Raw genomic sequence first — 27,158 nt, 5'->3', positions numbered from 1 at the left:
CCTGTATAGCCATCATGCTCACATAGAACACACCACTCCATATCATTAATGACCCCTGATGGTTCCCTGCAAGAGAGTTCATAGAAGCAGCTGCTCCACTGATTTCCTGTCGAATTTGCGCTTCTGAATTTCAGCTTTAACGGCTTGTAGTTGCGACTCGCACTCGTTTAATGCAAGTAAACAATCGGTCCTGGACAGACCATATACATTTGCTAGATGTGCTGCGATGCGTTCCGCATCATCCAGGTCACGCACATCAAGAGTTGCCAGACTGTTGATGATCTTGTTCATGTCGGCCTTTGAGATCTGGAGGTTGGTGTCAATCACCTGCACCCTACTGTAATGATGAATATCATCGCCGTCAACATCGGTTTTGGGAACCGCTTGTTTCTGTAAAGGCACTGTATGGTTATGCTCTTCTTTTCGAATTTCCGTTTCAGGTTGGGATGGGATATCTTCTGACACGAGTATCTCCCGCACTTCTTCAACTCGTCTATATACCAATCTGCACACGCCACTACACTGGGTAAGCTATCTGGTCAATGTATGATACTCGTGACTCACCAAGTGACTTGCGACTCGGAATTTCCCGCGTTCTCAAAGTGACATGATGGACACTGGGTCGAGGATACATCGCGTCGACGGAATGTCATGGTCATATCAAGGACTTGGCCAGGCTAGTTGAGTCAGTCACCATCTATATGCCTTCCCAGACGCCATACCCTTATCAATGATAACCAGGGCTTTCTTAGATCAAGCATCTGCCCTGTATAGTGGTCCTGGAGAAACCACTCGCCTCGTTCGATCTTCCGCCAGCCAAGATCTTTAAACTTCTATTTGAGAAGTTCAGTGAAGGCCTGGAACTATCAGCGGCTTCTTATATGAATGGCCAGAAGAGAAGCCTCGAACCTCGAGAGAGTCTATGGTATCTAGAAAGAATCGGATCGGTCGATTGCGTGCATCATTTACCGTGACATGCTCTGCTGGCCCGATTTGCGGAGGCATTATTTGAGCAAATTGGCTCATCATGGCTAGCAGACTTGATTCCGCACACCCATTGGTTATCCTGGCTGGGAGACATGGGATCTTTAGCCGCGATTCGAATAATTTTGGAATATCTCACTCACGGATCGTCTTTTCCTCTGGGATGAACCGTTCCAAGAGAGCCTTCATCGTACAAGAAGCCGTGGCAGCTGCGAAATCCTGCCAATTTTTGTTTTTATGGCTGTCTGCATAGTCGCAGACGCCTTTGACGACGACAGAATTCGGGAATTCTTCAATGATGCCCGCCGCTTCCATTTCGAATCCAATCACCTCTTCTTCTTTGGCGATCCTGTCCCGATCTTCTCCAGACTTCATCACTGTATCGCCAGATGCGACGCATCCAATATGAATGAAAGGCTCGTGTACGTTAGGGCCTGATAGTCTTTTCCTTGTCACCAAATACCGCTTATCACATGCCACCTTATCACACGGTAGATGGCGGTCTCCGCAGACATGGTGATGTGTATAATCTGACTCGAAGAGTCGATCCTCGGCTATCCCAGGATAGTCATACCTCCCTTCCATCTTCCATTGCATAGCTCTAGCTTGAAGTTCTCCGAGGAAGGCAGCGGCTCTCCGATGGACCCTCCGCTGGCAAGAGCTTGCTTCAAGAGTAATCAACAAGTTCTGTATTTCCTTGCTAGGCTTACTCTCTCGTGTATCTTTGCGCGAGAATTCCCCCGGGTATCGCCTACCAAAGTCGTACTGCACAACTGCTTTGCTGATGATCACATCGCCCAGTAAGACCTCCTTGTCCCCGATAAACGGCACTCCGCCGCATATCCCCACCAGCAGAACAAGCCGCAAGCCACTGTAGCTGACCCGCATACTGTGGGCAGCACTCGTGGCGCTAGCCTTTCCCATTTGCGAAAGTAGCGCGATGACGACATTATGTTTCCCAATCCGGCCTGTTGTGTAGTTATTTTGGTCTCCTGCTGCTCGTCCGTACGGGTCACCTTGCTCATCCCAGAATTCGTCCAGCACGAGGCAAACAGCGTCGTATTCTAGTGGTAATGCGCATATTATCCCGATCTCAAAACCTTCTCGACAGGAAGGTTGTAAGCATTCCATCTTGTGTCAAGATGGTCCTGTCATGAATGCTATGGTGTGTCATAGGGGGCTTTGGATTATTATTAGTTCATCCTTGAAGTTGCCTCAGGTATCGTGTTGGTGACATCCCTGTCGCGTTTCACCAATCAGGCAGACGCACGTTTCTACAGTGGGGTTATCAGTTACTGGAAAGAAACAGAATATTCTAAGAAAATACTCAATCTTTGAGCGCAGATTATATATCCTTATCATATATCAAGCTAAATGAAGAAGATCGATATTGTTTACTTCATACTTCCAATGACGTCATTATACTTTACACTATCGAAATACTCGATTGACCATGAAACAGACAGATTTATACAGGAGGGGTATATTTGATATGACACCTATTAATAACTATCTTTTTACTATAGTGATTGTTGTTCTTATGATACTCCAACTTAATATATATTTGTCGGAATGCGGGGTCTCCGCTGGTTCGTGCCTTCCCCAACTGATCACCATAACCTGCAGAACATGCATATAGATGCAGCATCAATCTATCAATATAATTTAATCTAAAATTTAATAGAATTGACATCTTAAAGCCAGGAATAAAATGCAGACATAGCCGATAAGATAGGGTGAAGATCATTGTGTGATCGGTGTGCCTCCAAGGTACTTTAGGGACCCTGTTGCTTCCATCTTTATAACCTCATCCTCTCCGCTCCCCATTCTCTCATTCTTCTTTATTTCATCTATCTTACGCTATCATCATGCAGTTACACACCCTCCACACCTCCAAAATGGAGACCTCCACCAAAACAATCCCAAAAACAAAGCACTCGCCCATCCTCCCCACTCTCCCGCTGGAGATCATCGAGATGATCTGCGACGAGCTCAACACGCGCGACTTGGCCTCGTTGGTGGGATCCTGTCGCGATGCATACAGATTAACGATTAATTGCTTCGCGGAGAGATATACAGAGGTGTACTTGGACTTTTCTGAGCATAGTTTGAACCATCTCCATGCGATTGCCAGTAACAAGGTGATGCGCGAGTATGTGCAGCGATTGGTGGTGATGACGCCAGAGCCATACCTGGGAGGCGATATTCCATGGCAGTGGAGTGCAGCTGGCCATGTGAAGAACGCACTGAATATGCCGCTCATTCAAAGGTTTCGGGATGATCTGGCAGAGAGATTGGTGAATTGTCGGTCGTTTATTATTTCGCCGGTGGTTGGTGATGCACCAGCGAAGGCGGATGATCAGAAACTCAACCCAGACGATGTCGCTGGTATTCTCCTCGATGTCATCGCCGATGCATCGCTGCCCATGAAGCTATTCTGGTACGGCAAAGGCATGAACTACACGTCCGAAGTGATGAACATCAAACGACTTCCCAAATCCCTCTTCAGCCATCCTGGTTTCAAAACTGCCTGGGCGAGCCTCGAAAACCTCCACCTCGAACACGAACTCACGCCATACAACTACTCCTTCCTCATGGACCTCATCCTCCACGCCCCCAACCTCCGCAAACTCTACCTCAGTCTCGGGCCGAAAGACCTGGCCATGGAATTCTTCTCCGACCTCAGCAGATCATATACACTCAACAACCTCGAACGAGTCGCATTATCCTTCACAGCCATCCAGGCAGACGATCTCATCCGCATCCTGCATCAATCACGACATAGTCTCAAACGACTCATCCTCGAGGGCGTAACGGGCTTAACGGCTGGCTGGCTGACAGTGCTTCACAAAATGCAAGCCCAGTTCCCGCGATTAGAAAGTATCGAGTTGAACATGCTCTACGGGGCGGGAGAAGTCGTTCTCTTCACTGCCATCAAGAACTATCCAGAGCAGAAGAACATGTTTACATTACGTGCGTGTGACCAGCCATGCGAGGGAATGGGAATTGAAAAGTCAGACATAATCGGCGTGACATATACAGGGCCAGAGATGGGGACGGCGCTGGAGGTTCTCTTAAAGGTGCAGCAGGATTCGATGAGTTGATTATTTATTATACCAATAGCAGTAAAATACCCAATATTATTATTCAACCACGGCAGAAGAATCAGTGAGAATGTCAAGTAGGTACATACCATGCTGCCAGGGGCTAACCGTATTGCTGTTCAAGAGATCTATATTATAGATAGGTATGATTTACTTCCATTACAAATGAGAATGCCCGATATATCCATTATTCAACCCAACAGAGGATAAACTAGAAACAATCAACCAACCAAATCTTGTTATCCCCATCCAAGAAAATATTCAATCTATCTGTTGTTAGCTTTGAAAGGATAAAATTTGTCTACATACCTATCAGCACGCTGAATAGGGGAAATATGGTCACCGGGGTATAAAATCCGAATGTAACTCGAGTCGAGTTCTGCCATCTATCGACACTCTTAGCACATTTCCAAAGACTTAAAGATATAGTATATAGCATACTAAGTCACGATCAAATCGATCTCCAATATGCGACCTCAGAAAGTATTTATCTTCTTGGCATGCTTCTTCGTCGAGAAAGAAAGATTGGGCACTTGCCACGCCAAAGAGGAGGGGGAGTGCGAATTTCATATCGATATGTCTAGATGAACTGACGTGGAGATATAACTAGGAATTTCGGAAAAGCCTATGATTCTTCAGGATTAGGGTTTGCGTGTCTTTATATGGCAGAGATGAAAGTATAGTAAACTAAATCTGCGGCAAGCCTGCAGTAGCATGCAAGGAATATGTAGGGTAGAGCGCGATGTGCATGCTTTTCATGCTAGGATCTATGCATTGAAATGGCTGCATATTATTCATAGATTATAATCCTTGCAATCTACATAATACTGCATGCCCCTTCCTATACAACGGCGAGATAACGGTGCAACAGGCATGTGAGGCCTTGGTCACCGCGTCTATCATCCCGAAGCTTCATTTCTACCGTTTCGGCCAGGTGATCGCTTTGCTCTTCTCGATTGTTACAATCAGTCATATTTATATGTGTACATATAGTCCGCCGTAGCTAGCTATATACAGTAATTCACAGACCCGCAATTTACAGTCTTAATGGATATAAGACAATTAGAAGCAATAAACCATGAGAATGGTTTTATCAAAATCAACATCAAAAGTCAACCTACCACGCATTAGTACCCAATGATAAGAAGGAGTATTCATGTATACATACACAGGGTTGTCCTCATGTACTTCAATATCAGCCTCTGTGTTGTCCGGCGTAAGAAACTGGAACGTAGTTGAGTTGACGAGATCAAACTGTCCTATTAGTAAATATCCTTAAAAAAAAAATCAAAGGTATACGAACCACATCACTATCGAGCTTTTCTCCGATGTATGGCACCACTGCCTCGCGATCTGCCCTACAGTCAGCAAAAGCAGATTGGATGCCTGCCAGGGCGAAGAGGGAGAAGGCAAGTTTCATATTGATGTGCTGGTTGAGATGCTTTTGGGGGTGCCGGTAGGAATAAAATAGGAATCTGCTGCTGTTAAGGCAATAGTGACCATTTTCTTATATAAAAGACAAAACTAAATATCCATAAGCATATTATATGGTAAGTAGCAAGCATGCAGGGGAGTGAGTTTTATAAAGCCACAGCTGCAACCTACTACTAGTGTGCTAGACTAGGCAATTGTATAATATCACCTACTGTAGGCAGTTTCATGCTGGAGATATGGATGGAAACTGTTGAGCTGATTAAGATAACAAGAAATGCAGCGAGTATGCATACGTCCGGCAAGGGGTACTGGGGAATGGCGGGGTTCATGTACATTTGAAACTATTCGTCTTGCCCCTTGCATGCTGCAGATTATTACCAGTCTACTGCCAGTTCTAACTCCAAAGCCCAAGAATTTGGTGTTCTTAGACGCTATTTAGATGAAGGATTTACGAAGCGAGGTGAGTTCATCTTGAATCGAAGCTATTCTATTCAAGTAAAGCCATGGGAATAATTGATACAAAGGTAGCGATGTGGCAAATGATAAAACTGTGCATGGATGCAAGGATATAGAAAAAGAGCCCTTACTCCTGCAGCCGTTTGATATTGATCAAACCAATACAGCGGTAACTGGGTTATAAAGTTCAGTTTCAACTACCCAATCCTATGACCATAGAATCCTATAAGAATGCATTAATAGCATCCAGCAGACTTAATGTTCCCATCCGCATCAAGTAGGATAGTCAATCTATAGTTATTAGTACCAACCATCGGCAATTATGTGTGCATATACATACCTAGAAGGTTTGGAATCAAGAGTAACTTCATCACCAAAATGAATCACCCGAATATCTTCTGTGCTGAGTAAAGATGACTATATATTGTTATTAGTAGATAATTTCAATATTCCTAATGTCATAACATACCACATCTTCATTGTATGGAGCTCCAGTAAAACTTTGATTAATTGTATTTGCATCTGCCTCGCACGTGTCTGAACTCTGTGCAATGGCTGAGTGGATGCCTGCTAGAGCAAATAGAAAAGGGAGAGCGAGTTTCATCTTAACTGAGTGAATAAAGTAAAGATGAGAATTATGCAAAAGGTTGATATTAGGGATGATACCTTTATAGGAGAAAGTTACTAAGTTAACCAGGCTATAGGTAAACCCAGGCCCAAGTGTACAGTATGATAAGTAAGGAATATGAACATGGAACAGGATGAATCCAGGAAGCTGGGTAGCTGAATTAAATTTGAAAATCATGCTCTTAACATAGCTAAGACAGCATACATTGGTCTCATTCTGCTACAAATGAGGCCTTACATGGCACAGCGCAAAAATATAGTAATCGAGCCTCGGCATTTAGGGAACTTCAGAATATATATATTCCATAAATAACTGCTACATTGTTCTCTCTATCTTAAGCTACATAAATCATGAAAGCAATAGAATAGAATCAACGGGATACATCCCAATTAATGCGGGAAAGTTGCAGTCGAGCAGCAGAATGGGTAAGTAGGCTTATGTGATTGCCACTGCTGTCTAAGTCTATTATAATGGGAAGTATCGGTAGGAGCTAATCCCGAGAGGCGAAGTGGACTATTTGAGTTATCAGTCTAGGGGTGTTGTTCAATAGATGATCTGATCGCTGATCGCGAGATCCAGGCTATATTACACACTGCAGAGCATCGTCTGATTAAGTTTCGGGATTACCTGCACCCGAGTATATAGAATTTCATACAAAAGTCAACTGCAGTTCAGTTATGTTCGATTACTACATAATGTATCCAATCGTTTCACCTTCTTCCCAAAATCAAGATATACATCCTATCTGTCCCATCAGATACAACGAGATTAATAGCATCCAGCATTCTTGATGTTGTCGTCATCGTCAAGAAGAACGTTCAGTCTGTACATATTAGGACTAACTACTAACAGTAAAACGTGTTTACACACCTGTCAGGTCTGAAATCCATAGTAATAGGCTCATTCGGATGAATCTCGCGAACATCTGATGATTGGAGCCAGGATGTCTGATCCGTTAGCATATATTCCAGATATAGGTAATTATGTTCTATCATACCACATCATTATCGTACGGCTCTCCGCGGTAGTACTCATTGATCTCCTTGGCATCTGCCTCACAGTTTTCTTGACTCTGGGCCTGAACGATAACTGAGTGGAGGCCTGCCAAGGCGAAGAGGAAAGAGAAGGTGAGCTTCATATTGGTTGATGGGTTTCTTAAGTGGATTCAATTTGATGGAAAGGAAATAGAAAAGGATGCTGAAGATTCCAGCAGGAGATTAGAGTTCAGGCGTCTTTATAAAAGTTACTGGATAGGCTAAGCGAAGTGCGGTAGACGGAAGGAACTTAAAGTATGTAATACAATAAGTAAAGAATGTACAAAGAGAATTCAGACATGGATTGGATACTAACTACCCTTCATTTTGGGCAGCTTAGCTACCTAGTCTTACACACTATACGATTCTGTCAGGTAAATTACGCTGTCGTACAGTTCCGACTCATATCGACAATCCTGTTGAAGCCATTTAGCGATATATCATATCGTCGTCAACCTGCAGCGATAAGACCTCATTTGTATGCAGTATTGATGCGGATTCTCTGGTTTAACTACATTATATCCTCTCATATTCGCGAGATATTACTAATAGTTTCAATATTGATATAAATACTGCCTGCTTCTTCAAGAACTTGAGAGGATCAGACCTTCTTCAATGTTCTTCCTGATCGCATTCTTCATTCAGTGTAGTTCCAATACGGTTGAATACATTGCTCCACCGCAGTTGACACTTTACCTAATGGAAATGGGCGCAATGGGAACAGAAATACCTGAAGAACCGACAATAACCCCATTCCAGTGCTTGGACAGCTGATTGATTAGCAAGTATTCCGATCGATCTCAGAATAGAGCGACATACCATCTCATCGGTGGACGGCTTTCCAGGGTAACCCTTATTAATCAAGCACTGTCTAGGCATGTCGTACAAACAGTGGAATGAGTAAGGGATAAACAGGGATAAATGCATGAATCCGATTGGTTGAATGAAATTGAAATGTTTGCAGATGCATATTTAAGCTGTTTCATCGCTGCATTGCATGATGTGGGGAAGTCCTTGCGTCGTGCCGTTCCGCGTTTCCAAGTATAGGCAATTCCATATACCATGCATATCCGAGATTTGGATTTTCTTGGGGACGCAAGAGGAATGTGCGCATTGCTTATATTTTATGCACACCTAGCATATTAAAATATCATCAAGACGAAAATACGTTACATCATGGAAAACACTACACAGAGTAGCCTTGAGTTAAAGCATAGAGTAAATTTTCAATCTGAGTATACAAAGCATGTCCTAGTACCAGGGGGCTATGGGTTTATCTACTACATCAATATATATCCATGCACCCTTCAATCGATCCCACAGCAATGATACAGATTAATAGCACCCGACATTCAAAATATGGTTACTGTCATCCGTGATAATAGTCAATCTATTTATGATTAGCACAATGGATACGTAAAAATAATAAGATCCGCACAAACCTTTCTTCATGAACGTCAGCAGTGAGAACGTCATCTTCATGAGCAACCCGAACGTCGCTGGCTGGTGTTGAAACGACAACCTGTGCTATTAGCAAAGATTCTGGAATGGATCAACGCATACATACGAGTTCCGGGGAGTAGACCTGTCCGATGGCGCCATTGAGCAATTCTGAATCAGCTTTGCAGGTGACCTTGTTTGCAAAGGCAGAGTGGATGCTTGCTAGAGCAAAGAGGAAGGAATGGGCGAATTTCATGGTGATGGTTTTGGTTGAGATGAGGTTGAGTTGGGATTGAGGAAGAATTGTCTGATGATTCTGAGTATGGGCTTGGGAGAGGTTTAAATATTGGAGGCGAAATAGAGTAGACCGAATATAGAAGAAGGCTGGGGTTGAAATGTATACGGAGTCCAGCAGCAGGGGAGAAGCAAGGAATAAGGGAGAAGAAAGCCGCAATAAATTTATGATTAAGTTTACGTTAAGGTTTCTCTAGACAGACATAGCACATGCATTTTATTGCAGAGTGAGGTTCGAAGGTGCTGCATGTATTTATCTAAATGTATGGCCAATTATTTAAAACGCATCTTACAAATATCAATCTCATGCAATCCCGACTTCATTCATCATATCAATACCTATATACTATCTTACCCTCCCGGTATAATCGATGTGCTGCTCTAATAGCATCCAGAGTCCTGAATGAGTTGGCTGTCCTTCTCAAGAACAATGTTCAATCTAAATTTGTCAGCATAACAACCAATATCCATGAGGGTATTCATACCTAGTCTGAACAAAGTCCTTGGTGATAGGGTCACCCTCATGGTAGACCCGAACCTTTTCCGATTCAAACTGGGTGGACTAGTCACATTAGCAGATTTAATTGTAGGAGTAATGTACAACATACGATTTCGCTGCTGTACGGCTGTCCAATGAAGGTTTTGACCAATGCTGCGTCCTTCTGGCAGGTCGCGTCCTGGGCGAGGACGGAGTTGATGCTGGCGAGAGCAGCGAGGATAGAAATTGTGAGCTTCATGGTGTCTTGCTGGGTTGTGGTTTGGCTGTTGAGAATAAAATAGAAGTCTGATGATTTTAACAACACAGTCCGTCGACACCTTTATATATTCGACCTCCACTAAACTAAACTCAATCAAGAGAAATGGTGCGCTCACTGTAAGAAAAGAAAAGAAAACCAAGGAATAAGCGGTGGCAGAGCCCACAAATTCTGTTTCATGATTGGTCAACGAATACGAAGTCCAGCATGAAGTTCGATATATCCAGCCTTATTCGACTTGGCGGCTATATATAGACCGTCTAATAGGTAGATCCCAATGCCGATCAAGTGATTTTGGGGGCCTGGAAATGGAGGTGTCGATTTGATTGAGTGGCCAAGTCTCCAGGCGTCCATGATACGAGGGGATATACGAAGTGTTTCGCCCCTATACCAACCGAACCATCCATGGAGACATTCCGAGAGCCAAGATGTTTGTTTTCTGGTTGACTACCTATTGAATTTGCCCAATATTTGATGCAATATCAAATTAGTAGCGTCCAGGATTTGCAATAAAACTATTCTTGTCAAAAATGATCGCCAATAAACCCCAGTAAGCACCAGCCGTATAACCTCGGCCATATGCAAAACATGGCTGGAAGGAATATATTGAAGACCGACGTGGAAGCTGTGTGTACTCGCTTGGAATGCGTCCTCAAACTATTTAACCCAACAATATATGTCTTTTGTATCATCGACGGACTTATATATGCACGTTCAAGTTTTTGTTACTTGCCCAGTCCGGTTAATGAGGTTGAAATTGTATTATCCAAAATAATATTATATTGAATTCCATGAAGAGTACTTAAAACCGTAGGATTTAGCAATATGAAATGGAATGCGGGAGTGGGGAAACCATGTGTAGTTGGCGTAGATAAGGTTTCGTACTGCTTTATCAAGTGGCACGAAAAAAGGGGTATTCTTTTGAACAGTAATAATGGCCGAGCGCGGACCGCGAGTTTGCAAAATCTTTTTATCCCGGATTGCGACCTACTTATTCCTCTCTCTCTCTCTCTCTCTCTTTTTTTTTTATCACGCACTGATGTGACCCTGCATACTTCTAATCAGGATGAGCGGAGTAATCCACGATATTGATCCCACTGGGGATGTCATTCTAGTTTTATCTTCCCAAAGAGAGAACCGCGATACATGTCTTGTCCCTGCTACCCCTGCTCAACCACCAGTGAAACAAGAGTCCCCAGAGTCAAGTACAATGCTAGATAATCCAGTTGTTGGCTATCTGTCGTCACGCTCAAAGTACAGAGTCTCGTCCAAGCACATGATTCTTGCTTCTAGATATATGAAACGATCCCTCAAAAGAATCACAGGCAGCGATGGAAAGCTTCCGGGTCAGGCCGAAGTAACTCTGCTGGATTGCAATCAAGACGCACTTGTCATCATTCTGAATATCATCCACGGATATAACAGGGAGGTTCCTCGATCCTTAGATATCAAGGTGTTGGTCAATATTGCCAATGTGGTTAGATATTTGGAGTGTCAAGAGGTCGTCGATACCTTTGCGTACATCTGGCTGCAGAAGGTCCGAGAGGCCCAGGATCCAAAAGCAATAGTACCTGATTGGGTATACGCCAGCTATGTCTTAGGGGACAGCAAGGCTTTCCAGATGGCCACCAAGTCCGTTCAGCGACACAAGTCTTCTTCCTTGCACCGTTTCAACCCGCCCATTCCGTCGCGTATCAAGCGTATGCCCACCATTGCGTTCCCCAATCCCCATTATCGTATCTGACATTAGCCTCCAGAGGATATCGTGAATGCTCAATCCGAAGTTCGTGATAAATTGCTCACACTTCTTGATACTACCGAGCTGAAGCTGCGCGGGACACCAAATTCCTGTACCTATGACTGCGATAGCATGTATCTGGGGGCTCTGCTAAAACATCGAACGCGTACAAACACTGCGTGTCCTACCCCTGACCCCCCGTACAGATTGTGCCCGAGATATCTGGTCAAGTGCATCTCTGAGTTCAGGAGCCCTAGATTGTGCCCCCGGAAAGACTGCCAGAACATGAAATGGTTTGTGAATCTTGAATGCGATGCAAAAGACGAGGAGGAGAAGCTGCAAGGACTTAGCCTGAACGACTATTTAGACCAATAGATGGATATGGTCTTGAGGATGGTTCAATATCGGACTTCGTTTACAATTTGCAGTGCCAGGTTATGCCCATTGTAAAATATTGATGAATACTGTATCATCTTGAGCGTCAAAGAGGAGGATCTTCCAGACATCAAGTGGGATGCGATAGAAGGTCAGGTGGAAGGATTTGTCTGCAAGTGACAGGTATAGTTATGCACGGTTATACAGCTGAGTAAGCGTGTACAAGATGATATTATGAAATATAGATGTCTATCCCATCCAATCCACCTGAACCATCTGGCTCAACCCAGCCTTTGTTGACGGGTCCCAAAATGCCTGCCTCCTACTGAAAATTTCGTCAACTCTCGCGTCTCACACCCCTCCCCTCTTCACTTCTCCTTGTCACCTCTCCAACACACTCACCCACCTTCCAGATTTTGTTTTCTCCCAACCTCAGTATGACTCGCACCAAGTCCGGAACTATCGATATCGACCCAGATGGTGATGGTATCCTGGGCCTATCGTTTCAACGATGCCAAGATACTAAAGCAGCCCTCTCCGAGCCAGACGTGAAGCAGGAGATTAATTCCTCCAACACAGCACAGCACCCGCCCATTGAAAGTGAATCGCCTGAATTCCGGTACAGGGTATCCTCAAAGCATCTTATACTCGCTCCTCAGTATATCAAGCAGACTATCACAAAGCCTCCACCAGAAGGTAGCGAGCAGGACTCCGTCGACCTCGGCCTCTCAGACTGCGACCCTGACGCGCTTCTCATCATTCTCAACATCATCCACGGATACAACAGCAAGGTGCCACGATCTGTTAGTATCGAGCTTTTACTCGACCTTGCTGCGGTCGTGGAACACTTGCAATGTCATGAGGTCGTCGAGGTTTTTGCGTCTATCTGGATTCAGCGCGCGAAAGATGAACAAGGACCATTATCAGACGAAGCCTCATTGGTCTCGATTGGCTGGGCCTTTAGGGATAATGGTACGTTCAAGAAAGCGACAATGCACTGTCAGCAATACGGGCTGAGCCTACCCGATAGTTGCTTGCCTATACCAGCTCGCATCAGAGGTTAGTTTTTCTCGTCGTGTGCCTCTACTGTTCACTTTATTCTGACAACTATAGACGATCTTGAAAACACACAGGAAAACGCACGCAATGAGCTATTTTCCCTCCTCGAACTCGGCCTCAACTGTCTATGCGATACAAACATCCAGTGCTGCTTTTCCTGTGATGCCATGTGCCTTGGGCTTCTGGTCAAGCATCGTACCACACAGGGTATCCATAACAATGATCCAGAAACCCTCAGCCCATCGAAGATGTATGACTGCATTCGTCAATTCCACTACACAAACTGTCAGAGCTATAGTGGCAAGGCATGCAGGAATATTCGTTGGTTTAACGATATGCGGATTGAAGCAGGCAAGATCTACGATACACTGCAGGGACTAGACTTGGATGATTATCTGACGTGATTTGGATGTTCCGATGGGGTTCTTTTCTTTTTGTGTACTTTATTTATTTTTTGTCTACATAGCTTGGGTTCCCTAACCCTAACCTAGAAGATAGCAACGACAGGTGATGCATCACATCCAATGCAAGTCACCAAACTCAATATGTCAAATTAGTTGAAAATCTTCAAAGCCTCGCGTCTCCCGCAACACCCATGCACACCATCCCACACTTTGGAAATATCAATGGTTCCTACGGCGCCACAATTTCATAAACTAGACCTAATCGCGATGTCATTCTGGTCCTGTCTTCCCGCCGGGCGAACCGCCCAAGAAAGACCACCTGAAGACAGAGTCCGCCAGCCGTCAAAGATACGCCTCAATTCAGGACAAGAGTTTCTTCTAAACACATCATTCTCACCTCTAGACAATTGAGTCGATGTCTCTAGCTCAGCCAGAGGGCAGTGAAGAGGGACTCGTTGAGATCAGCATTTTGGTCTGCGATTCAAAGGCTCTTTTGATTGTTCTTGACGTTATAAACGATAGTGGGGGTATTTATTCTGACTATGCAATTAAGCTTATGTCCCTGTCCCCTATTACATCCTATCTGGGTATAGCCCAGCTCCACAATTCCCGATATGGTATAACCTAGGGACACAATCAGAAAAAGGGTCCATCAGCATAAACACCGCAAGGCTGTCACTACAAGGCACAAGGCCCATTTACTTAATCCCTCAACTGCGCCATGTAATGAATGCACTATTCCTAACTAATCACAATCTGCCTTGATGACTCATACAAATTGAAAATGAAAACTCCCAAGGCGGAATCGCAAATCCTCTATCCAACACCGTCCCTATCCCAACACTCCATAATCCATAATCCCATAATCCAACATAGTCAATCAATAACCGTAAAATATCAATAATCCATCAAAGCATCAAAGCGTCAAACATAACCCATAAATACTGTACAAATCGACCAAGGTACAGCCAGTGACTGTCGGTTACGGTCGACTCAACCGCGTATACGCGTTCCACGGTTCGTCTGTACGGCCCTGAGACAGAAATCGCTCCATCTGGTACGAGCGATCGTTGGATTTTGATTTCTTGTCGCTGCCGGTGTATACCCTATCAATGTTAGAAAGATTTGCTTTATCTTGAGAGTGAAGACATACCCGTTGGACGGCCCCTTGGAGCCAGATTGCGCCACAGTGGCGATCTTTGGGGGTTTGCTGTCGTTGCCGTTGGCCATTGCGATGGAGATGAAGATATATTGGTGGAGTTTAAGAGCTTATAGCCTGACTGTTCGACTTGAACTTTGATATTCACTTGAGAGGAAATTGTCTGAATGATGATGAGTCCAAAAAATAGAGGAATCATCACTTTTTATATGTTGGATAGTAATTGTATCCACCAAACATCTACGTAACCGGGCAAATTCGAGAATCGAAATGATCAAATGCCAAGACGAAATCCATTCAAGGCGTATTTCCATCATCCTGTGTCCGTCGCACTTGCCTTTGCCCAAATCCTCTGAAACAGTTTACTATGACGGTGATGAGGGGTACTTTTGTTCAGTCCGACTCCCGCGGTGTCCTGCACAGCCAGAGGCAAAGGCAACAATCAGGCAGATGAAGATTTATCGAGTCATAGAGAGAAATTGTTGGTGGAATTGGGCAAAAGACGCGTTTATTAGACTTCAGGGCATATTAGAGCAGGTGATGTAGCCCTGATAGCCCCGGCGACGACACATCAGCCACAGTTTGGGCGTTTTTGCCTTTTTTTACCCTGGTGAATTTCCTTTTTCTCGCTTTGTCCTGTGGTATCTTATCTTATCGGGTAACAATGAGGGGAATGATCATCAGAGAGGTGTTGAGCTGAAAAACGCCTACAGGTCAGCCACACTTTGTGTAACTGTATACAAGACTATAAGCACTAGGTTTCAGAATATTGCGTTGTGATTGTATCCTGACTGGCTGTATCTGCCCCCTTATTGTGTTGCTTAATAGTCCAGTGAGGCTGTGCAATGGATGAAGTCATCAACAAGGATCAGGCTGCTAAGCAGTGGATAATTAGTAAGTATGCATTATCCATTCATTATCAGTTACAATTGACCAATAATGGCATTGTAGCAATCTTGGTCAATGAGTATGCGTATGGCGCAATATAGCTCACCAGTGATAAATGCTTCATGAGCCAACAGTGGAGCATGATGATGTGCTATTCACACTCTTATAAAACCACTTTCTGTACCTTTTTTTGAAAAAGTAAATTTAAATATATAAAAAGTAAACATGGCAGAAAACCTTGTCCCCCTCTCCCAAGGCGCTGGATATGGTGTAGTGGTAGGGATAGGCCTGGCCTTTGGGGTCGGTATGGTCTTGGTGAATAGGTTTTTGGAGAGGTTTATGAGTGAGCGGTCGGATCATACCGAGATGTATGTTTATTTATATTCTCTTGAATATAACAGATGCTAAACTATTGTAGGTTTATGGTTGCCAATCGCAGTGTTGGGACGGGGTTGACAGCTTCGGCGGTGATTTCCTCGTGGATGTGGGCGTATGTCTACACCTTATGATACGTTGAATTATAATGACAAAGTAGAACTGCTATCATTTGGACTGTCGCTCAAGGATATCTATACGGAATTGCAGCGCCTTTCTGGTATGCTGCTGGCTGTTCGATCCAGATTGCCTTGATGACCGTTTTGGCTATTCATGCCAAGGTCAAAGTTCCGTATGTTGCCAGTTGCTACTTTGAATCTGTCTAATATGAGTAGGAATGGACATACAGTCCTTGAAATTGTCCGTCTGCGATATGGAACATCAGCTCATCTGGTCTATATCTTCTTATGTTTCGTGACGAACCTACTGTCTGTGACTTCGATGATTCTCGGTGCGGCCGGTGTTATTACAGCATTGACAGGCATGCATATCATCGCATCTACCTTCTTACTACCTTTGGGTGTCGTCGTTTATACAGTCGCTGGTGGTCTGAAGGCGACGTTTCTCACTGACTATGTGTGAGTATCCATTTTCATTAGACATCATATACTGACGAGATAGACACACGTTCATTGTCATGGTGATCCTATGCTTCCTCACAATCAAAGCATTTACCAACCCAGCTATCAAAGACCTCGACTCATTCTACAATATCCTTGTCGAGGCGTCCAAAAGTCGATATATCGAAGGGAACTACCAAGGATCAGTGTTGTCGTTTAAGTCGAAAAGCTCAATTATATTTGGTCTGGTTCATTCGTTTGGTGATTTTGCCTTGGTGATTATGGATACAAGTTTCTGGCAGAAGGGTATGCCCCATAGATCCTGGTCACGGGTGTATGATGATACTGACAGGATAGGTTTTGCCGCTGATACGGCTGCAACGATGGTATGTTGTCTATCTGATAGTTAGGGGGAAGCTGACTCTCTAGCCTGGATATATGCTAGGAGGAATTGCCTATTTTGCTGTTCCATGGGCTGTAAGTCTTTCAACTTTATCTACATCACCATCTAACATAAACAGGTCGGAACAACGGCTGGCCTCGCGGCAATCGGACTCGAAAATACATCCATCTTCCCAACATATCCACGAGTATGTCCCCATCAGCCATGTACAATAAATACTAACAAGATAGAAAATGACAACCGCCGAAATCAACGCCGGCTACGTCCTGCCATACACCGTCATGGCCATCGCCGGAAAAGGAGGCGCCTGGGCTCTCCTCCTCGTCGTCTTCATGTGCGTCACCAGCACGACGTCTGCCGAATTCATCGCTGTCTCGAGTATCTTCTCCTTTGACGTGTACCGAACATACATCAACCCACACGCGAGCGATAAACAGGTCATCCGCGTCTCGCACTGGACGGTCGTTCTGTTCGGGATATTCGCGTCTGCGTTTGCGACGGCCCTGCATTATGGTGGTATTGATCTGAACTGGATTGGATATTTCCTCGCTACAATCATCTGTCCGGGGATGTTTCCGTTGGCGTTTACGATATTGTGGAGGAGGCAGTCTGCGGCTGCGGCTACGATTGCGCCGATTCTTGGTTTGGTGAGTACACCTGTTATTGTTAGAGCGTTCTAACAAGAATAGATCACTGGAATTGCGATATGGTTGGGAAGTGCATATGCGTATAGTGGCGAGTTGACGGTTCTTTCAACGGAAGCGCAGTTGCCGTGTCTATGGGGTGCGCTTTCATCCACGTTTTCGTCGGCTATATACTCCATCATCATCACATTCATCAAGGTATCACCTATCCAAAACACTATACGCTGGCCTCAGCTAATACGGGTGAAGCCCGAAAACTTCGACTGGCGTGTATTTCTCCTCCTAAACCAAGTCAAAGACGACTCCAGCACAACCTTTATGCAAGATACCACCGATCTCGATAACGTGCAGCATCCTTATCCAGCATCCGAGCTGAAAAGGATGAATCGTGCAGCTATTATCGCCAGTGTGTTCAGTGTAGTTGTCGGGGCGGTTACATGGGTTGTGTGGCCGTTGCCGCTGTATAGGGATTATATATTTACTGCTGAGGTGGGTTTTCTTTTAGCCTTGTAGTGTATGGTGCTGATTTTTTAGTTTTTCAAGGGATGGACAACTGTTGCGGAGATCTGGTTATTTATCTGTCTTCTTGTTGCGTGTGTCTATCCTGTCTATGACGGGAGGCATGTTCTGGCTAAGGCTGGGAGGGTGGCGTGGAAGAGGCTGACTAGTAAGAGTGAAGAGGTAGAGGAGGAAAGGCATTCGGAGACTCTGCCTGAAAAGTCTTGATCAGAGAATTTTACATGCTGTGCATAGATGAAGATGAGGCCTGGGTGGAGTTCGAAAAATAATAAATATATCGGGCAGATTCTACAATTCGAAGCCGATAATTAAGTAGCATACCTCGCGAGTTGATTCATACTGAGCTCAACGTCACATTATGTCATTTGATGACTATCATTCGCGGCCAAACGCCCTTTTGTGCCGCGCAAAAAGTCATCATTTGCATTCGAACCCGTATGGATTGACTGACCGAGGTTGGTTCTAGATTGACTAGTAACATGCGGCAGCGACATTGTCTTCAACTGGAAAAAGAAATTACGAAGTATGATGAGCGACCCCTGGACATCTTCCAGGGGACTTCGAGATAACAAGAGAATGAGGCACTGAATTCACATGTCGCTGGTTCACCTGACCCAGCCCTAACCCAATGTAGATGCTGAGTCATGGCTACTGTTACTGTCACGTGATCTCACATGATCCCTGGTCCATACAGTTGCCCAAAAAATAAGATAAAAATGAACAGAACAAACGTGAAATAGCATTTAAATCATGGTACGATACATTAAATCAAGCCAATCTTTCCCTGCGCTGCGAATACCTCCAATCTCAAAAATCAGTCATCAAAATCACCATTAGAATGATTGAAGTCGAAAAACCCAAACGGAAATATGTCCAGCTGTTCCAATTCATCAACTGGAGGTGGTTCAGGTCCGCTCACCGCGCTCAAAAGGCCTTCATTATTGAAATCAACAGCCGTTGGTTGTTCCTGTTCAACCTCCTGAGAACGGGGGGGTGAACCTTCCTTTGACTTGTCAAGACTTGCTCCCATCCCCGAATCAGAGACCCCGGTAGCATCTCGTGATTGGCCGGATCGCATCCTGCTCAGGATGTGATCAAATACCTGGTCGTGTGTCGAGCGCATGATGCCTAGAAGTTCTTCAGCATCGATGTCTCGCAGCCGCCCAGGAATAACATATCGAATTGCTGCTAACACAGCAGCTGGTGCTTCGTTCTGGAATTCTTGTCGCAAGACGTTTATCTGCGCTGACAGAGTAGAATCGAGATATGGACTGTCCGGTAGTCTATCACCGGGGAACAGAATGCCATAGATTCTATTCCACTTCTCTATTTCTGTCCCGGATCCGCCCCTCTTGCGACTTTTCAGCTGTTGTAGCTGTTCTGAAGTCGCCCAAGTCCGTTCCTTCTGCGGCTGTATCGCGCAGATGTTCTCTCGGGTATGAGAATCACGCACACACTCGGATTCAAAGACTGCTGAACATAGCGGGCAGTATATAGGGGGCTTGTGCTTCCGTTCGATATGTTGTTTGACCCGAGATGAATTCTCATAGACACGCGGTCCACAGCCACTGGATATATTGCTGAATATATCGGGGTGTCGTTTGTAGAATGGACATGCCAGACGCGGTGGTTTGGGCTCATCCTTTCGCGCGTTCTTGGTTGGTCTGGGGTCGATTCCATCATCGTCATCGTCGTCATCGTCTTGTCCATCCCCATCCTCACTCCCAATGTTCACGTTTGTGGATATCTGGTCAGCTCTACGCTTGCCCTTTGGGGCTGGGCGCGACTGTGGGTTCGAGCTGGAGCTGGACTTCGAGGTGCCGGGTGTGACGTTTTTTGAGTCTGTACAGTTGGTCTGACCGTCATTGAAGACTTGGCGACAGATCAACCGATAGAGACAGTTGGCATACAATGTCTTTATCCGATATATGCTCACGCCACAAAAATCCTGGTCCACAGACAGAGTGCCCTCGTCATCGCCAAATACCGAATTAGAATCATCGGACATCTCGGAGTCGCTCGAGTCGGTGGCCGTACTGTCCGATCGCGATTTCCTAGTTGGAGCAGCACTTCCTTCTGGGAATCGGTCGTTTTGAGCGGTGGCCTCGGCATTAATTTGAGATACCAGCTTTGGCGACTCGATAAAGTCCTGTACGATATCATGTTTCACATCGACTTCGATCCGATCGTTGAGCCCAATGGCGCAGTTAACGTCGCTCACCTCCGCAGCCTCAACGCGACTTCGAGTCCTGCTAGCCGGGCCATCAGACTCGGACTTCGTAGATCTTTCAGCAGAAAAGGCCTCGATAAACGGCTTGGGAAGGTCTTGTTCGGGAAGTGGATCTGTTGCAGAGAACACCGGATGACTCTGCAGACGGGGGACAGTGTCGCTCTCGTCGCATGATCGGACAGCCTCTTGCCCCGTACCCAAGCATGCATTTGAAGGTACTTCGTGGTCTACAGGCAGGGCCTGTCGTTTCCTTACATCTCCCCGCTCCGTAGAGGACTCGCCTCGGGCGCGAGGCTCTTCCCGAGTCTTCTGATCTGTCGATGCCGGAGCGCGTTTTCGGCATACGAGCCTGTGGCGCAGGAAGTCCTGCTTTGTCGGAAATCCCCCGACTTTCCCTGTCTTCCCTCTGCAGGAGTCGCATTTATACGTGGGACCGTTCTCTTGTGGTGGGTTTGGTATTGGTGGTAGCGGTGGGTTCGGGTCGGGCCGTTCCAGGACCAGGTTGACCCCCCAAACCGGCGGTAGATGGGATGGTTTTGGGGCCCTGAGATGATTGCTATCCAATGCGCCTGGATCGGGTGATATGCCTGGAAAACGCGGCTATAAGATGTATCAGTTTCATGGACCCCGACCTCTTTCCGTGTCAAGAGACTTACGATGCTGCTGTCCCTCGATGGACCCTGTTGAAATGGTCTTACGTCACAGAACGGCAAGATGGATGGATTAATGTTCATATCGGAAGAATTGAAGTCGATATTCCAGCCCACTTTGTCCATTGTAATAGACCAAAGAGACTTTTGTTTCTTCTTCTTTGATTTAATTCGAATGTTCGAAAGATGTAGCTGGTTCCACGCCATTTATGGGAGCTAAACACTCCCGAGTATAGTCAGTCAACTCGAGAGCCGCACGATCTGTGTGATCACTTGCCGATCGACATGCCATCCTCGAATCACATCCTACAGATTCCCGTCTCGACTGGCGGTCAGTAAGATTGCCGCCTGCGAGTGACCAACACAACCGTGTTAAGGTCTGTGTGCCATGTACAATCCCATGCATTGACACCCTTAACACCGTTGTGTTGAATAACAATATTATTCCACCATCAGGGATAGACAATGGTCTAGTGGTGTACTTTGCATTAGCACATAACTTAGGTTGATGGCTGCCACGTAACCGACCGCGCGCATTATCGTGTGAAATACGGAGTATATTTTCTTAATTTTCTTCTAACTGAACCGGGCATCCAACCAATGGAGTTGACCACACATGAAGTCATTCAAAACGTGTGCCGGATACATAGACGTCTACATGGTTCCCGATGCTGAGTTTCAGCAACATACCTGGCATAGTGTATATATGCCCTCCCAGACAAACTGATCAAACTGGATAGAGAGTGTTGAGTCTGACCATTTTTTAATTGTAATAATGCCTATATTCCAGCCGCATAGTACCGCCACCCTCCCCCGTAACACCGCCCGTTGAACATCCTAGGAAAAAGCAATCCGGCCCCAGCAACCGCCCTGGGCCGCGGGGAATGGCGGAAAGGTGCAAATTCTCCGTCCTAATGACTTGCTGAGGAGTGAGCACTGAGATGGCAATTGGGATTTGGATGACTGCCAGTTGTTCCCAGAGGGGAAAAAAAAAGAAAAGAAAAGAAAAAAGCCCCGTGAGGCGTACTTATGGACCCACCTAGGTAGACTTGAAGTACGGTGATATTCCCGGTTATTTGGTAAATTACATTCTATCCAGGTACCTAGCCAATAGCAGTCTGGGATATTGATATGAAATTAAATAGTATCTGAGGTGGCAAGGTAAGGTATCGGTATTACTCTGTAGTGACACACGTTGGATCTCGGCGGATCCGTTTAGGAGTCACATTGAAGATCCGTCGCCCCCATCCCCGCGGAACTCTCCGCTAGTTAATCGTGCACCACTGGCTGTTTTCTATAAAAGTACCGCCGTCGGCCGAAAAATTCATGCAGTTTGCTTCTGTCGCATTGGGCCGAAAACGCTGGGGCCTAGCCAGAATGCGTTAGCACAAATGGTCAGGCAACCAAGACTCTTTCTGCTGGGATGCCTTCCAGGTTCTCTCTCCGCTCGAGTCAGAAAGGGTCCGGTTTAAAGTTTTGGCCAGTGCCAGCTGAGCTGAAAGACGGACAGCTGAGATAGAGTAGTGTTACTGTAGTCGCATCGAGTTGATCATCGCAGACCATTCTAGGTCCTCAGGGATCGCCCGGTTATACGAGGCATATTCTCCTCCTGCAATGCCGTTCTTCAAGAATCGATGTAGTGAATCGTTCGTCCATCGGGCATCCACCCAGTCAACCGTTGGTTATCCTGTATCTCCGTCTCATGTATGCACACTGTGTTACATGACGAACAAGGCATGAGATCGCTGGTGTATCCCCTCCCATACTCGTGCATCCAGGATGTATTTTTAACTAATTACGGAGTATTGTCCATGCACCGAAGGTTTTTGGGTATGAACTAGATACTTGAAGAGATATGTAGAAAAAGAAAAGAAAAGAAAAGAAAAGAAAAGAAAAGAACAATAAAAAAGCAAAACCCACGCACAAGAATAGAGCCTAGCGTCTGCGAGTTAGAACAGGGTATTCCTGAAAGGGCCCCACCGACAAACTGTTCTCCAATTTCTTTTCCCCTCTTTTCTGATCATCGTCTGTGGAACATGTTTTATTACCATGGTGTCTCGATACCTCTTGTTTCATATTTTGCAGTATGCGTAGCGTCTGCTTTCATCTTTTTCTCGCTATCCTGCAGCAAACTATTCTCTTCTAGCTGCTAACTACTAGGAATGGTCAATTGACCTTCTGCAAAGTACCACATAATATAGATTCTTTCACTGACGTTCATAGCGACCTCGTCTTTGCATGATGGGCCTCGATCGGCTATGCGACATGTTGTGATGGGAATGGAACCGCCCGATAGGGCAATAGAATATTTATAGGCAAAAGCCAATCCCATACTGGACGGTGTTGAAGGATTTCATTCCCGTTCACGCTATTCATTCTTGCATGCGTCACCGACTGAATTGGATCATTTTCCCTCTTCTTAATGGCTCAATATTCCAATCTCTCGCAGATAGTTCCAAAGGCAAGGCGATGCAGTCCCTTCCCTTGCTCGGAACAGGCGCTGACCCCACATCAGATTCACTAGCCGGACCTGATTGCCTTGTATCTCCAGACCGAAGAGCCTCACTGACCTTTCATCATCAAGCGGAACGTCCGTCCCATCTGCTTAAAGCCACTACTGCAGCAGGGATTGCTGGATCCAGGTGATCGCACCTAATTCCTATCAACACAACTAAATTACGTCGTGTTGGTGTCAGACATTTTGTCAAAGGGACGCTCAAACAGTAAATAGACCATCAGACGAGTATTTCAAACCACTTTACTACAATGTAATATTGGCTCCCAGAAAGCCGCACACTTGTGCTGGAAAATGAGCACTTCTGATGTGCCTTCAGTGTATAAATTACGGCCATCCTCCTTGGTTTAATTGATAGCCTTTCCCATACACTCACTCTCTTGACTACTTTGTCTATACTGGCACTTTCTGCCATCTCCAAGAAGTCCCTGTCACTCTTTCTACGCATCCTATTGCACCTCAGTCCTTCTCACTGCGACTGGCAGTTCGTCACTCTTTACTATTATATCATTCAAGAACCAAGAATTCCATACTACTCATTACCCCCTTTTGGCACCCCAGTAACTCTACTTGCTACATTCATTCTTGCCATTACATCAACCAACATGCCTTCCTGTTCCCAGCCAGAGACGAAATTTGACAATACCAGCGTCAGGGCCTATAATGGAAGCCAAACATCTGACCATACTGATGCTATGCTGAAGCGAGAAAAAGACCAACCCAAACCTCAGTAAGCACTCCAGCGCGGAAGCCACCTCACAAGCTAACGACCATATCAGAACATCCCTCCCACAGACCTCCGCAGAGAAGCAGCAGGACTTTGCTGGGATTGGCTTTGGTGCTGAATCGACCTGGTTCAAGCGTTAGTTAATCCACATCTCGACACGAAAACTGTATGGATGCAGGTATGGGTATAATGGTTTTTATGTTATGGAAGCGTTTTGGACATGCGGAGTCTCTCGGATGACATTCGCGATGGTCTTGTATTTTACACATGAGGGATAGGATAATGTTAATATTAATAAAAAAAACCTTTTATGTAGAGGTAGCAGTAACAGCTCATATTCTTGTCCCTGGACTATGGTCAAGTCATGTAAGGCCATACTAGGGGGCACGGCACCCCCAGGTCCCCAGCCTGCTAGTAAGCAAGCTCGTTGGTGGCCGCGGAAGGCCTGCAGACCGTAGATAGTATAGGTATTCGTAGCTGTATGGTATACTATCCTTCCATTAGCAGAGCTTTGCTCTGTCTTATATATTTATCTATATAGCTTATTCCTTTAGCGGGCTCGGACTGACGCCTTCGCCACCTTAAATAAGCGTAAGTCTAGATTAACTGCTTGAGCGAATGCTTGATTGAATGCTTGATTCTATGATTTGATTTAGAAATTTTGGATTGATTTAATGATAAAGATACTAATAGAGATCATGTGATGAGAACTATGATTAAGGGTATGGCGCTAACCCATATAGGCTAGTCTTCGGCTGATGGGAGCTGACCGATGAGAGCCGATTTGAGCTAGCATAGGCAATGATAGCGCCTATCCTAAACCGGTAACTCGGCGATATCCCAATTGGGTTAGTTTATCAACCACGTTGGAAGCCTTTGTGCCTGAGGCAAACAACATGACTGGTGTAGCACTGTCTATGCTTTGCGTGTCGTACATGGTAAATTTCTGCCTCAGAACGGAATGATGGATTCCTTGAATAGATTGAGCACAGTACTAATCTAAGACTATCCCAACCGATGCCTAACGCGCATCCGCATACATCGACTTTATCGCCTTCCTCCGAAACTCGTCAACCCCAGACCGATCGATGCATCGGAACGCCTCATCCAAATTTTCCCTGCACTGAAGATACCTTCGCTCTACCAACTTGCAGATTTCGATGGTATACTGAAGTTCCAGCGTGGTCTTCTTCTCAGCGTCACTCTGGCCGGCAGCCTGCTTGAAGGACTGGGTCCGATCTCGATAAGGTACAATCTAATCTGAAGCATGACTGTTTCATACAGCGATCCTGTTCTTTTCACAGGGAACCCAGCTTGCTGCCACAATGAAGTCTATTTTCTGATCAGTATCGACCTTGACGTCTTTGAGGGAAGTCCACGAATTGAGTGAGCATTCTATCCAGATACTTCATCGCATCCTTTTCGAAGGAGAAGTCCTGGGACAATTCTGTCAGGAACCGGGTGTGCACCTCGCCTCTGGGACAGGTGTTTGTGAATGTACTCGTAGCGCCGCGTGTGACCTTCAAGATATCAGCTAACGCCTTGGACAAGGGAGATTTGAGGTAGCTGTTCGCGAGGATCTCCATGCAGAGCACCGGTTCGCGAACGACGTCAATCTCATGTCCCAGTTCCCTCTCTTTCGCTTCTATCGCGCCCGAGGCTAATAGCGTGAAGAACGACATTGATTCTTCCAGATATTGATAGTTCGGTTTCACTTCTCTCCTCAGGTCCGGGTCGGAGGACTCTTTTGGTTTTATGATATGCCCGTGGCAGCAGGGATGACTTTGTTCTCCTTCCGCTCTTCTTTTATCTCGGGTGGTGGCGTGGAGAGATCATTCATGAGGTCGCAGAGTCGAGAGACGATAGCTTCGTCTTGGGAGGGCGCAGCAGCGGCGAGTAGAATTCTGGGAGCATAGGATGCATCGGGAAATGGTTGGTTGGTGATGTAGAGTTTTTGTATTCAGCGACAAGGACAGATCCATCGACTGCGTTGTCTTGAGAGGGTATTTTGATCCGTTCGTGGATGTTGTGCGGTGCATTGGTGTCATCGAAGATTATCTTTCTGGGTAGAATAGTAGACAACTGATGTACCGCAGTTGAGCTGAAGCGTCATTTCATTTTACATAGCTTGGATCCATGGAAATGAGATGCTCTGGATATTTTTTGATGTCATGGTTCTTAAGCCGGAAAGATAAACGGAAACTCGCATGTTTCTAACTGGCATTCTGTACCAGTCAGTGGATGGCATTTTGGAGTTATATTAATCAACTCTCCTAATACTTTGTACTGATAATAAAGAGATGTCCAAATAACATAAATGGCCTCACAAACGCATATCCCCACAGTGGATCTCATCGGCTCTCGGTCTGGGCCATTCGGCATCTGTTAGTCGATGAAGTCTCCACACTGGCAAAGTGGCGATATCGGTCACTCTGACAGCTCCCCCGACTCAATCTTCGCCCTCAAGTCCGCCATTCTCCTATCAAACTCCTCGCTCAGCTCATCCGAGGTGATGGCAAATATCACCCCCGTGTCATTTTTCATGTAGTAGCCCCCGTGTTCTTCATACGCGCAGGTGTCCGGGTGGGCTGCGACAAAGATGTCCACGTCATCGAGGGTTTCGAGGATTATGGTGTCGGCTGGGATGGGGACGGTGTAGCGGGTTATTGACATTTCTGGGGAGTGAGTATGTTCTGCTTCAATGTGTTTAGACTACTTACTATAATGGAGAATTCAAGGATAAGTTCATGGTGATGGATGAAGCGGTTGATGAAGTCATGAGA

General features: G+C 45.5%; 20 protein-coding genes across 20 annotated transcripts; 8 read left to right on the top strand and 12 right to left on the bottom strand.

The window, feature by feature from the left end:
* Nucleotides 1-78: 78 nt before the first annotated feature.
* Nucleotides 79-2,115, bottom strand: ASPWEDRAFT_30878 (5'-methylthioadenosine/S-adenosylhomocysteine nucleosidase family protein; the record flags this gene model as incomplete). Its single annotated transcript, XM_040833476.1, has 4 exons — nucleotides 79-517; nucleotides 565-677; nucleotides 970-1,070; nucleotides 1,128-2,115. The coding sequence occupies 4 exons, from the start codon at nucleotides 2,113-2,115 to the stop codon at nucleotides 79-81; spliced, it is 1,641 nt and encodes a 546-aa protein (XP_040685605.1).
* Nucleotides 2,116-2,882: 767 nt separating this feature from the next.
* Nucleotides 2,883-4,088, top strand: ASPWEDRAFT_117492 (uncharacterized protein; the record flags this gene model as incomplete). Its single annotated transcript, XM_040828740.1, has 1 exon — nucleotides 2,883-4,088. The coding sequence occupies one exon, from the start codon at nucleotides 2,883-2,885 to the stop codon at nucleotides 4,086-4,088; it is 1,206 nt and encodes a 401-aa protein (XP_040685604.1).
* Nucleotides 3,885-4,705, bottom strand: ASPWEDRAFT_43947 (uncharacterized protein). Its single transcript, XM_040836146.1, has 3 exons — nucleotides 4,530-4,705; nucleotides 4,398-4,474; nucleotides 3,885-4,354 (listed from the first exon to the last, which is right to left on the bottom strand). Exons 1-3 carry the CDS (start codon nucleotides 4,656-4,658, stop codon nucleotides 4,300-4,302), a joined length of 261 nt encoding a protein of 86 aa, XP_040685603.1. The 5' UTR covers nucleotides 4,659-4,705; the 3' UTR covers nucleotides 3,885-4,299.
* A 445-nt stretch (nucleotides 4,706-5,150) lies between these two features.
* On the bottom strand, nucleotides 5,151-5,508 carry ASPWEDRAFT_175238 (uncharacterized protein; the record flags this gene model as incomplete). Its single annotated transcript, XM_040831335.1, has 3 exons — nucleotides 5,151-5,205; nucleotides 5,257-5,342; nucleotides 5,392-5,508. 3 exons carry the CDS (start codon nucleotides 5,506-5,508, stop codon nucleotides 5,151-5,153), a joined length of 258 nt encoding a protein of 85 aa, XP_040685602.1.
* Nucleotides 5,509-6,214: 706 nt separating this feature from the next.
* On the bottom strand, nucleotides 6,215-6,582 carry ASPWEDRAFT_175237 (uncharacterized protein; the record flags this gene model as incomplete). Its single annotated transcript, XM_040831334.1, has 3 exons — nucleotides 6,215-6,269; nucleotides 6,319-6,395; nucleotides 6,448-6,582. The coding sequence occupies 3 exons, from the start codon at nucleotides 6,580-6,582 to the stop codon at nucleotides 6,215-6,217; spliced, it is 267 nt and encodes an 88-aa protein (XP_040685601.1).
* Nucleotides 6,583-7,270: 688 nt separating this feature from the next.
* On the bottom strand, nucleotides 7,271-7,781 carry ASPWEDRAFT_43944 (uncharacterized protein). The gene is made up of 3 exons (XM_040836144.1): nucleotides 7,604-7,781; nucleotides 7,477-7,553; nucleotides 7,271-7,429 (listed from the first exon to the last, which is right to left on the bottom strand). Exons 1-3 carry the CDS (start codon nucleotides 7,742-7,744, stop codon nucleotides 7,375-7,377), a joined length of 273 nt encoding a protein of 90 aa, XP_040685600.1. The 5' UTR covers nucleotides 7,745-7,781; the 3' UTR covers nucleotides 7,271-7,374.
* A 1,044-nt stretch (nucleotides 7,782-8,825) lies between these two features.
* On the bottom strand, nucleotides 8,826-9,424 carry ASPWEDRAFT_186163 (uncharacterized protein). Its single transcript, XM_040832118.1, has 3 exons — nucleotides 9,208-9,424; nucleotides 9,083-9,162; nucleotides 8,826-9,030 (listed from the first exon to the last, which is right to left on the bottom strand). Exons 1-3 carry the CDS (start codon nucleotides 9,334-9,336, stop codon nucleotides 8,976-8,978), a joined length of 264 nt encoding a protein of 87 aa, XP_040685599.1. The 5' UTR covers nucleotides 9,337-9,424; the 3' UTR covers nucleotides 8,826-8,975.
* A 103-nt stretch (nucleotides 9,425-9,527) lies between these two features.
* On the bottom strand, nucleotides 9,528-10,111 carry ASPWEDRAFT_186162 (uncharacterized protein; the record flags this gene model as incomplete). The annotated part of the gene is made up of 3 exons (XM_040832117.1): nucleotides 9,528-9,813; nucleotides 9,860-9,936; nucleotides 9,983-10,111. The coding sequence occupies 3 exons, from the start codon at nucleotides 10,109-10,111 to the stop codon at nucleotides 9,756-9,758; spliced, it is 264 nt and encodes an 87-aa protein (XP_040685598.1). The 3' UTR covers nucleotides 9,528-9,755.
* Nucleotides 10,112-10,647: 536 nt separating this feature from the next.
* Nucleotides 10,648-11,059, top strand: ASPWEDRAFT_642962 (uncharacterized protein). Its single transcript, XM_040838735.1, has one exon. It carries the CDS (start codon nucleotides 10,709-10,711, stop codon nucleotides 10,913-10,915), a length of 207 nt encoding a protein of 68 aa, XP_040685597.1. The 5' UTR covers nucleotides 10,648-10,708; the 3' UTR covers nucleotides 10,916-11,059.
* Nucleotides 11,060-11,120: 61 nt separating this feature from the next.
* Nucleotides 11,121-12,544, top strand: ASPWEDRAFT_71290 (uncharacterized protein). The gene is made up of 2 exons (XM_040839167.1): nucleotides 11,121-11,829; nucleotides 11,887-12,544. The coding sequence occupies exons 1-2, from the start codon at nucleotides 11,196-11,198 to the stop codon at nucleotides 12,240-12,242; spliced, it is 990 nt and encodes a 329-aa protein (XP_040685596.1). The 5' UTR covers nucleotides 11,121-11,195; the 3' UTR covers nucleotides 12,243-12,544.
* Nucleotides 12,545-12,679: 135 nt separating this feature from the next.
* ASPWEDRAFT_186160 (uncharacterized protein) lies at nucleotides 12,680-13,758 on the top strand (the record flags this gene model as incomplete). The annotated part of the gene is made up of 2 exons (XM_040832116.1): nucleotides 12,680-13,301; nucleotides 13,356-13,758. 2 exons carry the CDS (start codon nucleotides 12,680-12,682, stop codon nucleotides 13,703-13,705), a joined length of 972 nt encoding a protein of 323 aa, XP_040685595.1. The 3' UTR covers nucleotides 13,706-13,758.
* A 556-nt stretch (nucleotides 13,759-14,314) lies between these two features.
* ASPWEDRAFT_186159 (uncharacterized protein) lies at nucleotides 14,315-15,312 on the bottom strand. Its single transcript, XM_040832115.1, has 2 exons — nucleotides 14,859-15,312; nucleotides 14,315-14,811 (listed from the first exon to the last, which is right to left on the bottom strand). Exons 1-2 carry the CDS (start codon nucleotides 15,061-15,063, stop codon nucleotides 14,699-14,701), a joined length of 318 nt encoding a protein of 105 aa, XP_040685594.1. The 5' UTR covers nucleotides 15,064-15,312; the 3' UTR covers nucleotides 14,315-14,698.
* A 665-nt stretch (nucleotides 15,313-15,977) lies between these two features.
* On the top strand, nucleotides 15,978-18,764 carry ASPWEDRAFT_745361 (sodium:solute symporter family protein; the record flags this gene model as incomplete). The annotated part of the gene is made up of 11 exons (XM_040839490.1): nucleotides 15,978-16,120; nucleotides 16,171-16,242; nucleotides 16,288-16,419; nucleotides 16,463-16,705; nucleotides 16,749-16,993; nucleotides 17,045-17,073; nucleotides 17,117-17,164; nucleotides 17,209-17,277; nucleotides 17,321-17,737; nucleotides 17,780-18,223; nucleotides 18,269-18,764. The coding sequence occupies 11 exons, from the start codon at nucleotides 15,978-15,980 to the stop codon at nucleotides 18,458-18,460; spliced, it is 2,034 nt and encodes a 677-aa protein (XP_040685593.1). The 3' UTR covers nucleotides 18,461-18,764.
* Nucleotides 18,658-20,356, bottom strand: ASPWEDRAFT_642891 (uncharacterized protein). Its single transcript, XM_040838734.1, has one exon. The coding sequence runs from the start codon at nucleotides 20,259-20,261 to the stop codon at nucleotides 19,068-19,070; it is 1,194 nt and encodes a 397-aa protein (XP_040685592.1). The 5' UTR covers nucleotides 20,262-20,356; the 3' UTR covers nucleotides 18,658-19,067.
* Nucleotides 20,357-20,676: 320 nt separating this feature from the next.
* ASPWEDRAFT_642882 (uncharacterized protein) lies at nucleotides 20,677-21,534 on the bottom strand. Its single transcript, XM_040838733.1, has 2 exons — nucleotides 21,140-21,534; nucleotides 20,677-21,070 (listed from the first exon to the last, which is right to left on the bottom strand). The coding sequence occupies exons 1-2, from the start codon at nucleotides 21,338-21,340 to the stop codon at nucleotides 20,735-20,737; spliced, it is 537 nt and encodes a 178-aa protein (XP_040685591.1). The 5' UTR covers nucleotides 21,341-21,534; the 3' UTR covers nucleotides 20,677-20,734.
* Nucleotides 21,535-23,401: 1,867 nt separating this feature from the next.
* ASPWEDRAFT_642831 (uncharacterized protein) lies at nucleotides 23,402-23,824 on the top strand. The gene has a single exon (XM_040838732.1). It carries the CDS (start codon nucleotides 23,516-23,518, stop codon nucleotides 23,777-23,779), a length of 264 nt encoding a protein of 87 aa, XP_040685590.1. The 5' UTR covers nucleotides 23,402-23,515; the 3' UTR covers nucleotides 23,780-23,824.
* A 93-nt stretch (nucleotides 23,825-23,917) lies between these two features.
* On the top strand, nucleotides 23,918-24,722 carry ASPWEDRAFT_43936 (uncharacterized protein). Its single transcript, XM_040836142.1, has 2 exons — nucleotides 23,918-24,378; nucleotides 24,428-24,722. Exons 1-2 carry the CDS (start codon nucleotides 24,254-24,256, stop codon nucleotides 24,513-24,515), a joined length of 213 nt encoding a protein of 70 aa, XP_040685589.1. The 5' UTR covers nucleotides 23,918-24,253; the 3' UTR covers nucleotides 24,516-24,722.
* Nucleotides 24,723-25,325: 603 nt separating this feature from the next.
* ASPWEDRAFT_642815 (uncharacterized protein) lies at nucleotides 25,326-25,659 on the top strand. The gene has a single exon (XM_040838731.1). The coding sequence runs from the start codon at nucleotides 25,393-25,395 to the stop codon at nucleotides 25,597-25,599; it is 207 nt and encodes a 68-aa protein (XP_040685588.1). The 5' UTR covers nucleotides 25,326-25,392; the 3' UTR covers nucleotides 25,600-25,659.
* Nucleotides 25,326-26,057, bottom strand: ASPWEDRAFT_71286 (uncharacterized protein; the record flags this gene model as incomplete). The annotated part of the gene is made up of 1 exon (XM_040839166.1): nucleotides 25,326-26,057. The coding sequence occupies one exon, from the start codon at nucleotides 26,055-26,057 to the stop codon at nucleotides 25,719-25,721; it is 339 nt and encodes a 112-aa protein (XP_040685587.1). The 3' UTR covers nucleotides 25,326-25,718.
* Nucleotides 26,058-26,577: 520 nt separating this feature from the next.
* Nucleotides 26,578-27,130, bottom strand: ASPWEDRAFT_43935 (uncharacterized protein). The gene is made up of 2 exons (XM_040836141.1): nucleotides 27,096-27,130; nucleotides 26,578-27,050 (listed from the first exon to the last, which is right to left on the bottom strand). Exon 2 carries the CDS (start codon nucleotides 27,046-27,048, stop codon nucleotides 26,803-26,805), a length of 246 nt encoding a protein of 81 aa, XP_040685586.1. The 5' UTR covers nucleotides 27,049-27,050; nucleotides 27,096-27,130; the 3' UTR covers nucleotides 26,578-26,802.
* Nucleotides 27,131-27,158: the final 28 nt, after the last annotated feature.

Source organism: Aspergillus wentii (genome assembly GCF_001890725.1).
Source record: "Aspergillus wentii DTO 134E9 unplaced genomic scaffold ASPWEscaffold_7, whole genome shotgun sequence".
NCBI lineage: Eukaryota > Fungi > Ascomycota > Eurotiomycetes > Eurotiales > Aspergillaceae > Aspergillus > Aspergillus wentii.
The sequence above is the reverse complement of the archived record's forward strand: the minus strand, read 5'-3'. Positions and strand labels throughout refer to the sequence as shown.